The 12,128-nt window shown below is 44.8% G+C and overlaps 1 protein-coding gene across 2 annotated transcripts in view; it reads right to left on the bottom strand.

Annotated features, from left to right (window-relative positions):
• Window positions 1-12,128, bottom strand: part of LOC132396585 (5'-AMP-activated protein kinase catalytic subunit alpha-1-like) — a 40,458-nt gene that overhangs the window by 21,200 nt on the left and 7,130 nt on the right. For both annotated transcript variants that reach the window (XM_059974265.1, XM_059974266.1), the window contains exons 4-5: window positions 8,507-8,651; window positions 1,581-1,668 (exon numbers count right to left, since the gene is read on the bottom strand). In XM_059974265.1, coding sequence (XP_059830248.1) covers window positions 1,581-1,668; window positions 8,507-8,651 — 233 coding nt within the window. The remainder of the gene's footprint in view (window positions 1-1,580; window positions 1,669-8,506; window positions 8,652-12,128) is intronic.

Below are 12,128 nucleotides of genomic sequence, written 5' to 3'. Positions count from 1 at the left end.
CAGCGAGATTGGGTTGGAAATGTCATTGCAGCTTCATTTAATTCAAAATCGAGAGGAGTTGCAATTTTGGTTAATAAAACTTTACCAATTAAAATACAAAATGTAGTAATTGATTCTGTGGGGAAATATGTGATTATACATTGTCAATTTTTTTCAGAATTATGGACTTTCATGAACATTTATGCACCAAATGAAAATGATGCAAAATTCATACAAGAAGTTTTTTTGAATTTGGCTGATTCACATGATAAAATATTAATAGGTAGAGATTTTAATTTTTGTTTAGATCCAGTTTTGGATAGGTCAACTAAAGTTGCTACAAAATCAAAAGTAATAAAACTAATTTTATCATTAATGAAAGATTTAAACCTGATTGATATATGGAGAAAAATTAACCCAAGAGAAAGAGATTATTCAGATAGATAGGTTCTTGATCAGCCAGGGCATCAAAGGGTATGGGGTGAAGGCAGGGGAGTGGGGATGACCAGAAGAACTGGATCAACCCATGATTGAATAGCAGAGCAGACTCAATGGGCTGAATGGCCCACTTCTGCTCCTGTATCTTATGGTCTTAAAACAGACTGCTCTAGGCAGATTTACAGCTGTGCCATATTCTTTCCATTTCTTGATGACTGACTTAACTGTACTCCGAAGGATATTCAGTGACGGTAATTTTCTTGTATCCAGCTCCTGACTTGTGCTTTTGAACAAACTTTTCACAGAGACACTTGGTGTTCTTTTGTCTTTGTGGTGTAGTTTTTGCCAGGATACTGACTTTCCAGATACAGGTGTGAGTTTACTACAATCAATTGAAACAGCTTGACTGCACACAGGTAGCCTCTCCATTTATGTGACTTTTAAAATCAACTGGCTGCATCAGTGATGATTTGGTGTGTCATATTAAAAGGGGTGAATACTTATGCAATTAACTATTTTGTGTTTTACATTTGTAATTAATTTAGATCACTTTGTAGCAATCTGTTTTCACTTTGATATGAAAGGGTCTTTTTCTGTTGATCAGTGTCAAAAAAAGCCAAATTAAATCCAATGTGATTCAATGTTGTAAAACAATAAAACATGAAAATTTCCAAGGGGAGTGAATACTTTTTCTCAGCACTTACTGAAATTCAGCTTTTTTTTTCTCAATTATATATTACATTTTACCGCTGCCGCAAAGTTAACAAATTTCACGACATATGCCAGTGACATTAAACCTGATTCTGATTCTAAAGGGATATCCTTCTGTTGTGGGGTTGTGTCCTCTGGACTAGACTCCCCAACTATTGGAAACATCCTCTGCACATTGGGAAAACATTGTGGGCTGAAGGGTCTGTACTGTGCTGCACTATTCTATGTTCTATGAAACACCAAAACACATGTTGAAACGTGACATTAGTGTCAAGAACCAACACAGTCTGAGGATTGCTGATGTCATACTTCCAACGTTAACACAGCATGCCCACAACTTACTAACCCTAATCCATAATATACATCTTTAGAATGTGGGAGGAAACCCACTCGGTAACGGGGAGAGCATACAGCCGACATGGAAACACCTTACAGCTTTCAAAGCGGCGTACCTTCCGGATATGACCTCCGGCGCAGCATAGTTGGGTGAGCCACAGCTGGTTCTCAGGAATTCTCCATCAGACATCATGTTCGAGAGGCCTGGTAATGGAAGGGAATGGAGTTACATTCAGATTATCACAGATAGAGGTAAAGGGCACATTCCCTGCCCAGCACCACTCCTGCTCCCCGCTCCATTCCTATAGCACACTAACAGTTCCAGCTCTGTTCCTACACCACATTCCTAGTCCCTGCACCGTTCCCACACCACCTTCCCATCCCCTGTATCGTTCTGCACATCCCCAGTGCCTGTGCCATTCCCACACCATTCCCATCCCCAGCACTATTCCTGCGTCCCATTTCCATCCCTGCAACGTTCCTACACCATTCTTGTATTACATTCCCATCCCCGCACCGTTACCACACCACATTCCCATCTCTGATACTGTTCCCGCACCTCATTTCCAAGCCGAAGGGTTCTGGCCCGAAACGTGGACTGTACCTCTTTCCATGGATGCCGCCTGGCCTGCTGAGTTCCTCCAGCATTTTGTGTGTTTCCCACACCACATTCCTGGTACCTGCACCATTCCCACACCACATTCCCTGCCTCCTAGCTTCCTTCCATATACTCTTCCTTTGCTGCGTTCTATGTGCCTCACTCAGAGTGCTGACTTGGAAATACACTGTCACTCCTAAATCCTGGAATTGCCTTTGAACGGTACCACAAGGCCTGTAATGGTACAAAAAAGGGCCCCTCTGTTTTCTGATGGGAAATTAGGAATGGCCCATAAATACCGGGCATACCAATAATGCCAGATCCCAGTCAGAGGCTCTCTTTCCACTGGATCAGTCCTGGGACCTATTTACCAACTCAGCCACATTGACAGCTGTGGTGAGGAAAATCCTAGCACCCAAATGCGTTGAAGGATCCAAAGTGCAGGATTACAAGAAGCTGCAGAGGGTTGTAAACTCAGCCAGCACTATTATGGGCACCAGCCTCCCTGGCATCAAGGACACCTTCCAAAGGGGCTGCCTCAAGAAGGTGGTATCCATCACTAAAGACTACAATCACCTAGGATATTCCTCTTCTTAATACTACCATCAGGGAGCAGATACAAGAGCCTTACAGTTTCAGCAATACTCCACCACCAGCTTTCCGAGTGGCCCATGAAACCATCAACAGCACCGAGTCACTCCCTTTTGCTGTACTATTTGTGTGTTTTTGTAATTTATTGTAATTATGAGAAGAAGAAACTAAAGTCAAATGGATCAGTGAATGGAATTAGAAGCATGAGAGAGGAGTTAGGCATAACTGATTGGAAAATAACACTGGCAGGGATGACGGCACAGCAACAATGGCTGGAATTTCTGGAAGCAATTTGGAAGGCACAGGATATACACAACTCAAAGACAAAGGAAGTATTCTAAAGGAAAGATGACACAACTGTGGCTAACAAGAGAAGTCAAAGCCAACATAAAAGCCAAAGAGGGGATATAATAGAGCAAAAATTAGTGGGAAGTTAGAGGATTAGGAAGCTTTTAAAAGCCAACGGAAGGCAACTAAAAAAGTCATTAAGGTGAAAATGGAATACTAGTAAGCTAGCCAATAATATTAAAGAGGATACCAAAAGTTTCTTCAGATACACAAAATGTAAAAGAGAGGCAAGAGTGGATATTGGACTGCTGGAAAGTGAAGCTGGAGAGGTAGTAATGGGGGACAAGGAAATGGCGGATGAAGTGAATAAGTATTTTGCACCAGTCTTCAAGACAGTAGCATTATGCCAGAAGTTCGAGAGTATTAGGGGGTAGAAGTGTGTAAAGTTGACATTACTAGGGAGAAGGCTGAAGGTGGATAAGACATCTGGACCAGATGGTCTACACACCAGGGTTCTAAAAGAGGTAGCTGAAGAGATTATGAAGGCATTACTAATGATCTTTTAAGAATCAATTGATTCACAAGTCAAGTCAACTTTTATTGTCATTTCGACCATAACTGCTGGTACAGTGCACAGTAAAAATGAGACAACATTTTTCAGGACCATGGTGTTACATGACACAGTACAAAAAACTAGACTGAACCACGTAATTAAAAAAAAAAGAAAAAGCTACACTAGACTACAGACCTACAATGGACTGCATAAGGTGCACAAAAACAGTGCAGGCATTACAATAAATAATAAACAGGACAGTAGGGCAAGGTGTCAGTCCAGGCTTTGGGTATTGAGGAGTCTGATAGCTTGCGGGAAGAAACTGTTACATAGTCTGGTCGTGAGAGCCCGAATGCTTTGGAGCTTCTGACATGGTTCCGGAGAAATGGATCATTGCAAATGTCATTCATCTCTTCAAGATGGGAAAGAGGCAGAAGAAAGAAAATTACAGGGCAGTTAGTGGGACCTCAGAGGCTGGGAAGATGTTGGAGTCGGTTGTTAAGTATGTGACTTTGGGGATAAAATAGGCCGTAGTCAGCATGGTTTCCTCAAGGTAAAATCTTACCTGAGTAAAATCTTACCTGACAGATCTGTAGGAATTCTTTGAAGAAATAACAAGCGAGATAGACAAAGGAGACTCGGTGGATGTTGTGTACTTGGATTTTCAGCAGCAACAGGAGGCTTCTTAACAAGTTGAGAGCCACGGTATTACAAGAAATTGACTGGCAGGAAGCAAAGAGTAGGAACAAAGGAAGCCTTTTCTGGTTGGCTGCCAGGGATTAGTGGTGTTCCACAGGAGTCTGTGTTGGGTCAGAATCTTTTTACATTGTATCGTCTGCAAACCTTTGCAGACGATACAAAGATAGGTGGAGGGCAGGTAGTTTTGAGGAAGTAGAGAGGCTACAGAAGGACTGAGACAGATGAGGATAATGAGCAAAGCACTTTGATAGCAAAAAAAGGGTCGTCTATTTTCTGAATGGAGAGAAAATTCAAAACTTTGAGGTGCAAAGGGACCTTGGAGTCCTTGTGCAGGATTCCCTAAAGGTTAGTTTGCAGGTTGAATTGGTGGCAAGGACAGCAAATGCAATGTTTGCATTCATTTCAAGAGGTCTAGAATATAAAAGCAAGGGTATAATGTTGAGGATTTATAAAGCACTGGTGAGGCCTCACTTGGGAGTATTGTGAACAGTTTTGGGCCCCTTATCTTAGAAAAGATGTGTTGACATCGCAGGGTTCACAAAAATGATTCTGGGATTGAATGGCTTGTCAGATGAAGAGCATTTGATGGCTCTGGGTCTGTACTCACTGGTACTCAGAAGAATAAAGGGTGACCTCATTGAAGATCCTACGTCTACAGGTCTCATGGTATATTGAAAGGACTCAGCAGATTAGATGTGGTGAGGAAGGTTCCTACAGTGGGGGAACCCAAGACCAGAGGACACTGCCTCAGACTAGAGGGGTATCCTTTTAAAACAGAGCTGAGGAGGAATTTTTTCAGCCAGAGAGTGGTGAATCTGTGGAACTTGTTGCCCCAGGTGGCTATGGAAGCTAAGTCATTGGGTATATTTAAGGCAGAGGTTGATAAATTCTTTATTAGTCAGGGCATGAACGGATACAGGGAAAAAACAGGAGATTGGGGCAGAGAGGAAAAATAGATCAGCCATGATGGAATGGTGGAGCAGACTCGATGGGCCAAATAGCCTAATTCTGCTCCTATATTTTATGGTCTTATGGTCTAATGTAATGTCTTTGCACTGTATTGCTGCAATACCTCATATTGGACACATCAATGAAATAAACCCTGGCTTTGACTAAAAATTAACTACAAGAGATTCTGAAATCCAGAGCAACACACAAAAAGTTGGAGGATCTCAGCAGGTAAGGCAGTAGCTATGGAAATGAACAAACAGTCAACTCTTCAGACCTATACTTTTCCCCAGGACTGGAAAGGAAGGGGGAAAACACCAGAATAAAAAGACTTTTACCCACAGCGGAAATGGAGGAGCATTAACTTAAAAATGATTGGAGGAAAGGTTGGGGGGGATGTTAGGGGTAGTTTTTCTTTTATCACTGAGAGTAGGGGAGGGGGGGAAGGAGGATAGATAGCAAGAAGGTGATAGATTAAACAGGTAAAGATCTGGAAAGGAAGGAATCTAATCGGAGAGTAGAGAGGACGATTGGAGAAAGGTAAGGAGGGGAGGATCCAGGGAAGGTGATAGGCAGATAAAAAGAGAGAGGTAAGAGACCAGAGAGAGGAACAGAATTAGAATTACTACCACTGACGTCATGAAATTTATTGATCTTAGATGAGGATCACACATTTTATGAGTAATGAACACAGAAAACCAGGTAAGTGCAAAGGGTTCAAACATTTTCTTACAACTGTAGATATTTGATGGTGGAGGTTAAGACGCTATTCCCGAGTCATTTACAGTCATACGGTACAGGCCCTTCAGCCCATGATGTTGTTCCTACCTTTTAACGTACTCTCTGAGATCAATCTAACCCAGGGTTCCTCAACCTCGGGTCCACTGCCCCCCTCGGTTAATGGTAAGAGCCCATGGCATACAAAAGGTTGGGAACCCCTGATCTAACTCCTACATATCCCTGCATTTTTCTATCATCCATCTGAAAGGTCCTTAATTGTCCCTAATGTATGCCTTTGCAACTTTCCCAGGCAAGGCTTTCCACGCACCCACTACACTCAGTGATAAAAGAAAAACCACCCCAACACCCTCCCCCATGTTTTTCTCCAATCATTTTTTAAATTATGCCTCCTGTGTTTTCGCTCCGGGAAAATTCTTTGGCTATCCATTCTCTCTCTGCCTCCATCAAGTCACCATTCATTCTCCTTTGTTTTAAACAGAAAAGCCCCAGCTCACTCAAGTTATCCTCATAAGCCATGCTCTTTAGTCCAGGCAGAATCCTGGTAATTCTCTGCACCCTCTCTAAAGCTTTCACATCCTTCCTATAATGTGGCGACTGAAGCTGAACGCAATTCTGTTTTACAGCAGTAGTACAGTACGAAGACAAAATTATTATAAATTACAAAATAAAATATAGTGTAAAATAAAAAGAAATAATGTGGTAGTGTTCATGGGCTGTTCAGAAATCAGATGATGGAGGAGTAGAACCTGTTCCTGAGTCCCAATATGTCACCGAGGGCATGGCCCAGGTGAAGGGGGGGGGGAGGGGGAGACTATAACACGTGAGCCTTGTGGGTGAGGGGGCGAGGGGGGAAACAGACCATACACAGGAGCCCTGTGGGGGAGGTGGGGGGGGAAACAGACCATACACAGGAGCCCTGTGGGGGAGGAGGGGAAACAGACCATACACAGGAGCCCTGTGGGGGAGGGGGGGAATCAGACCATACACAGGAGCCCTGTGGGTGTGTGGGTGAGGGGGGAAACAGACCATACACAGGAGCCCTGTGGGTGTGTGGGTGAGGGGGGAAACAGACCATACACAGGAGCCCTGTGAGTGTGTGGGTGAGGGGGGAAACAGACCATACACAGGAGCCCTATGAGTGTGTGGGCGAGGGGGGAAACAGACCATACACAGGAGCCCTGTGGGTGAGGGGGGGAAACAGACCATACACAGGAGCCCTGTGGGAGAGGGGTGTGTGGGTGAGGGGGGAAACAGACCATACACAGGAGCCCTGTGGGGGAGGGGGGGAAACAGACCATACACAGGAGCCCTGTGGGGGAGGGGGGAAACAGACCATACACAGGAGCCCTGTGGGTGTGTGGGTGAGGGGGGAAACAGACCATACACAGGAGCCCTGTGGGTGTGTGGGTGAGGGGGGAAACAGACCATACACAGGAGCCCTGTGAGTGTGTGGGTGAGGGGGGAAACAGACCATACACAGGAGCCCTGTGAGTGTGTGGGCGAGGGGGGAAACAGACCATACACAGGAGCCCTGTGGGTGTGTGGGCGAGGGGGGAGTGGGGGAACAGACCATACACAGGAGCCCTGTGGGTGTGTGGGCGAGGGGGGAGTGGGGGAACAGACAATACACAGGAGCCCTGTGGGTGTGTGGGTGAGGGGGGAGTGGGGGAACAGACCATACACAGGAGCCCTGTGGGTGTGTGGGTGAGGAGGGAACAGACCATACACAGGAACCCTGTGGGTGTGTGGGCGAGGGGGCAGTGGGGGAACAGACCATAACAGAATTCCTGTGGGTGTGTGGGTGAGGTGGGGAACAGACCACAACAGAATTCCTGTGGGTGTGTGGGTGAGGTGGGGAACAGACCACAACAGAATTCCTGTGGGTGTGTGGGTGAGGTGGGGAACAGACCACAACAGAATTACTGTGGGTGTGTGGGTGAGGGGAACAGATCATAACACAATTCCTGTGGGTGTGCTGGTGAGGAGGAGAGAGACCCATCTCAACCCCATTCTCCTGCCTTCTCACTGTAACATCTGACACCCTTACTAACCTCAGCTTTAAATATACTCAATGACTTGGCTTTTAAAGGCTTCTGTGGTAATGTATTCCACAGATTTACCACCTTCAGGCTAAAGAAATTCCTCCTCATCTCTGTTCTAAAGGGATGCCATTGTATTCAGAGACTATGTCCTCTGGTCCTAGACTCTCCCAGCATTAGCAAAGATTAAAGATGATCTTTATTTGTCATTAGAACATCAAATATACAGTGAAATCCGCTGTTTGCGTTAACAATCAACACTGGGCGCAGCCTGTAGGTGTCCATACATAGCATACCTACAACCTACTAACCCTAACCCGTACACCTTGGGATTGTGGGAGGAAACCCATACATTACAAGGAGAGCATACAGAGTCCTTACAGACAGCAGCGGGAATTGAACCCTGATCGCAATTGCTGGTGCTGTAAGGCATGCTAACCATTACGCCACCGTGCTGTAAAGCATTCTGCTAAACACTATGTCCACACTCTCTAGGTTTCAATGATCAACATTCTTCTAAACTCCAGTGAGTAAACACCCAGAGTGCAGAGGGCACATGAGCACAGGTCACAAAGAGGCCCTTACCAAAGTCAGCAATTTTGGCATTCATCTGTGCATCCAGCAGTACGTTCTCCGGCTTCAGGTCCCGGTGTACCACCATGTGCCGGTGGCAGTAGTCCACCGCTGAAATGATCTGCTGGAAGAGGCGTCGGCTCTCCTTTTCGTCCAGCTGTGGGTGGCACCACACCGGTAGTGTCAGCAAGTGGCCCCACCCTCAGCCCCCATTTTGCCCTAATCCCACCCCCCTCAACACCCGGAACCAGCAACTCAGCTCAGTCACACAGATGGCAAGGCAAAGAACAAGGGTATAAGAGAGGAGACATTTGAAAGAGACCTGAGCAATTGCTTCATCATTCAGAGGGTAGTGAGCTCCTCCAATGAGCTGCCAGAGGATGTGGTCAAGGTGGCTACAACTACAAAAAGAGGCATGTGCAGGAGAGGAGCTTGGAGGGTACGGGCCGAACATGGGTAACTGGGACTAGCAGGGAAATGCCATGGTCAGCTGGTACCAGATGGACCAAATGGCCTTTTTCTCTGCTGAGTACCCTAAAGCTCAAAGTAAACTTATTACTAAGTACATACAGAAAAGTAATTGTCAAGCCAGAGAGGATATAAAAGCGATCTATGAGGATGCTGCCTAGACTAGAGGGCCTGAGTTCCAAGGAGACGTTGGCCACACTAGATCTTTATTCTTTGGAGCACTGGAGAATGAGGGGTAACCTCATGTTAGTTTATAAAATCATGAGGACTATGGAGAAGGTGAACAGTCAGTCTTTTCCCAAGGGTTGGGGAGTACAAAACCAGAGGGCACTGATTCATGCTGACAGGAGAGATCGAAAGGAGACCTGAGAGGGCACTTCTTTACACAGAGGGGAGTGAGTACCTGGAATGAGCTGCCATTCAACAATATCGAAAAGGCATTTGGACAGGTACATGGAGGGGAGGGGAGGGCTTGCAGGGTTACAGGTATCTGAGACTAGCAGTGAGATGCGGTGGTCAGCATGGAGCAGTTGGGCTGAAGGGCCTGTTTCTGTGCTGTATTACTCTGTAAATCTATATCATCACCAGGGAGTCCCATAGAAATATGTCATTTTGCCCACAAACAGTGAGAGATGGGGGGAGGGTAACAGGTATCACAAAGATGGTGAATGATATCACCAGGGAGTGCCACAGACAGTAATGAATAGGGGCACCCCTCAAACAAAGGGGGATGTTACTGGGAGTCCCACAGATGATGAGGGATGGGGAGGTGGAAGTGTCACCACGGACGGTGAGGTCAGGCTGCTATCCCGCGGACAGGTAAGTGGAAGATCTACAAGGAGCCGCTGAAACCACAACACCTGTCCACTGCTGCCAGTTCCAGCTCGAGGTGCAGATCAGTGTGAGGATGTGAACACGTCTGCGATCTAGCAGTCTGAGTCCAACCTCTCTTACGTTCAATACTGCCAACTCATCACAATCTCTACCTAGCACTGTGAGCCTTGACCTAAGTTGCAACATGCCAATTTTTAAATTTATTTCCTTATTTAGAGATACAGCACAGATCTGGCCCACTATCCCACTTCACTTTCTAGCGGTCCCATATCTACTCTCATTTCTCGTTTATTTTTAACATACTTGGAAAAACTTTTACTAAGAATTATCTAATCGCAGGATAATTTAAAGACCAATTAACCCACTAACCAGGTACAAACTCAGAGGAATCTGGAGCACTCTGAGGAAACCCATGTGCTTACAGGGATAACATGCAAACTTCCTTACAGAGAACGTCAGAATTGAACTGCAAATTCCAATGCCCTGAGCTGTAAAAGCACTGCACTAATTGCTAAGCTACCATGGAACTCCACTCTCTCTCTCTTTGGGATTTCAAACCCTAACCCCATTTGGGGTCTGCTGATTTGGGCAGAGTTGAAGTCCAGTTTACAAACAAAAGCAATGTGTAGTGAGATCTCTAGGAAGAAGAGGCTGATGATAGGGCAACATTGCAGTCAACAGGATGCATTCAAATGTAAAGAGTGGACAAAATCAACAAGGGTGAACACAGGACTGAAGATGTTATATTTGAATATGCGTAGTATATGGAACAAGGTAGATGAACTTGTAGCACAGTTACAGATTGGCATGTATGATGTTGTTGATATCACTGAATCATGGCTGAAAGAAGATTACAGCTAGGTCTTAAATGTCCAAGGATACACATTGTATTGCAAGGACAGGCAGGAAGGCAATGGTGTGGCTCTGCCAGGAAAAATGAAATCAAGTTATTAGGAAAAGGTGACATAGGGTTGGAAGGTGTTGAATCATTGTGGATAGAGCTAAGGTACTGCAAGGGTAAAAAGACCCTGATGGGAGATGTATACAGACCCATAAACAGTAGTAAAAATGTGGTCTACATATTACAACACAAGATAGAAAATGCATGCCAAAAGGGCAACATTACAATAGTCATGCGGGATTTCAACATGCAGGTAGATTGGGAAAAAAAATTGTGGGAAGTTAGAGGATTGAGAAGCTTTTAAAAACCAACTGAAGGCAACTAAAAAAGACTGAATTTGAAAGTATGCTAGCCAATACCCAAAATTTCTTCAGGTAGAAAACAAGAGGCCAGAGTGGATATTGGATCACTGGAAAACGATGCGGGAAGAGGTAGTACTAGGGACAAGGAAAAGATGGATAAACTGAATAAGTATTTTGCATCAGTCTTCACTGTGAAAGACATGAGCAGTATAACAGAAGTTCCAAGTGTCAGGGGTCATGATTTCTCTGAAGTTACCATAACTAGAGACAAGGTTCTTGGGAAACTGAAAGGTTTGAAGGTAGATTAGTCACCTGGACCAGATGGACTATACCCCAGGGTTCTGAAAGAGGGGGCAGAAGATTTGGAGGTATTAGTAATGATCTTTCAAGGATCACCATTCTGGAATGGTTCTGGAAGAATGGAAAATTGTAAATGTCACTCCACTCTTCAAAAAGAGAGAGAGGCAAAAGAAAGGAAATTATAGGCCAATTAGTCTGCCCTCAGTGGTTGGGAAAATGTTGGAGTCGATTGTTAAGGATGTGGTTTCGAGGTACTTGGAGGCACATGATAAAATAGGCCATAGTCAGCATGGTTTCTTCATGGGAAAATCTTGCCTGACAAATCTGTTGGAATTCATTGAAGAAATAACAAGCAGGATAGACAAAGGAGAATTGCTTGAAATTGTGTACTTAGATTTTCAGAAGGCCTCTGACAAGGTGCCCCACATGAAGTTGTTTGATAAGTTACAAGTCCATGGTATTACAGGAAAGATCCTAGCATGGATAAAGCAGAGGTTGATTAACAGGAGGCAAAGAGAGGGACAGCCTTTTCTGGCTAGCTGCTGGTAACTCGTAGTGTTCCACAGGGTTCTGTGTTGGGACCGATTCTTTTAGCATTATATGGCAATGATTTGGATGATGGAATTAGAAACATAGAAAACCTACAGCACAATACAGGACCTTCAGCCCACAAAGTTGTGCCAAACATGTCCCTACCTTAGAAATTACTAGGCTTACACATAGCCCTCTATTTTTCTAAGCTCCATGTACTTATCTAAAAAACATCTCTTAAAAGGCCCTATCGTACCCACCTCCAACACCGTTGCTGACAACCCATTCCATGCAGTCA

This window comes from Hypanus sabinus, chromosome 7 (assembly GCF_030144855.1).
Source record: "Hypanus sabinus isolate sHypSab1 chromosome 7, sHypSab1.hap1, whole genome shotgun sequence".
In the NCBI taxonomy this organism is placed as follows: domain Eukaryota; kingdom Metazoa; phylum Chordata; class Chondrichthyes; order Myliobatiformes; family Dasyatidae; genus Hypanus; species Hypanus sabinus.
This window is presented reverse-complemented; position numbering and strand designations above follow the sequence as displayed.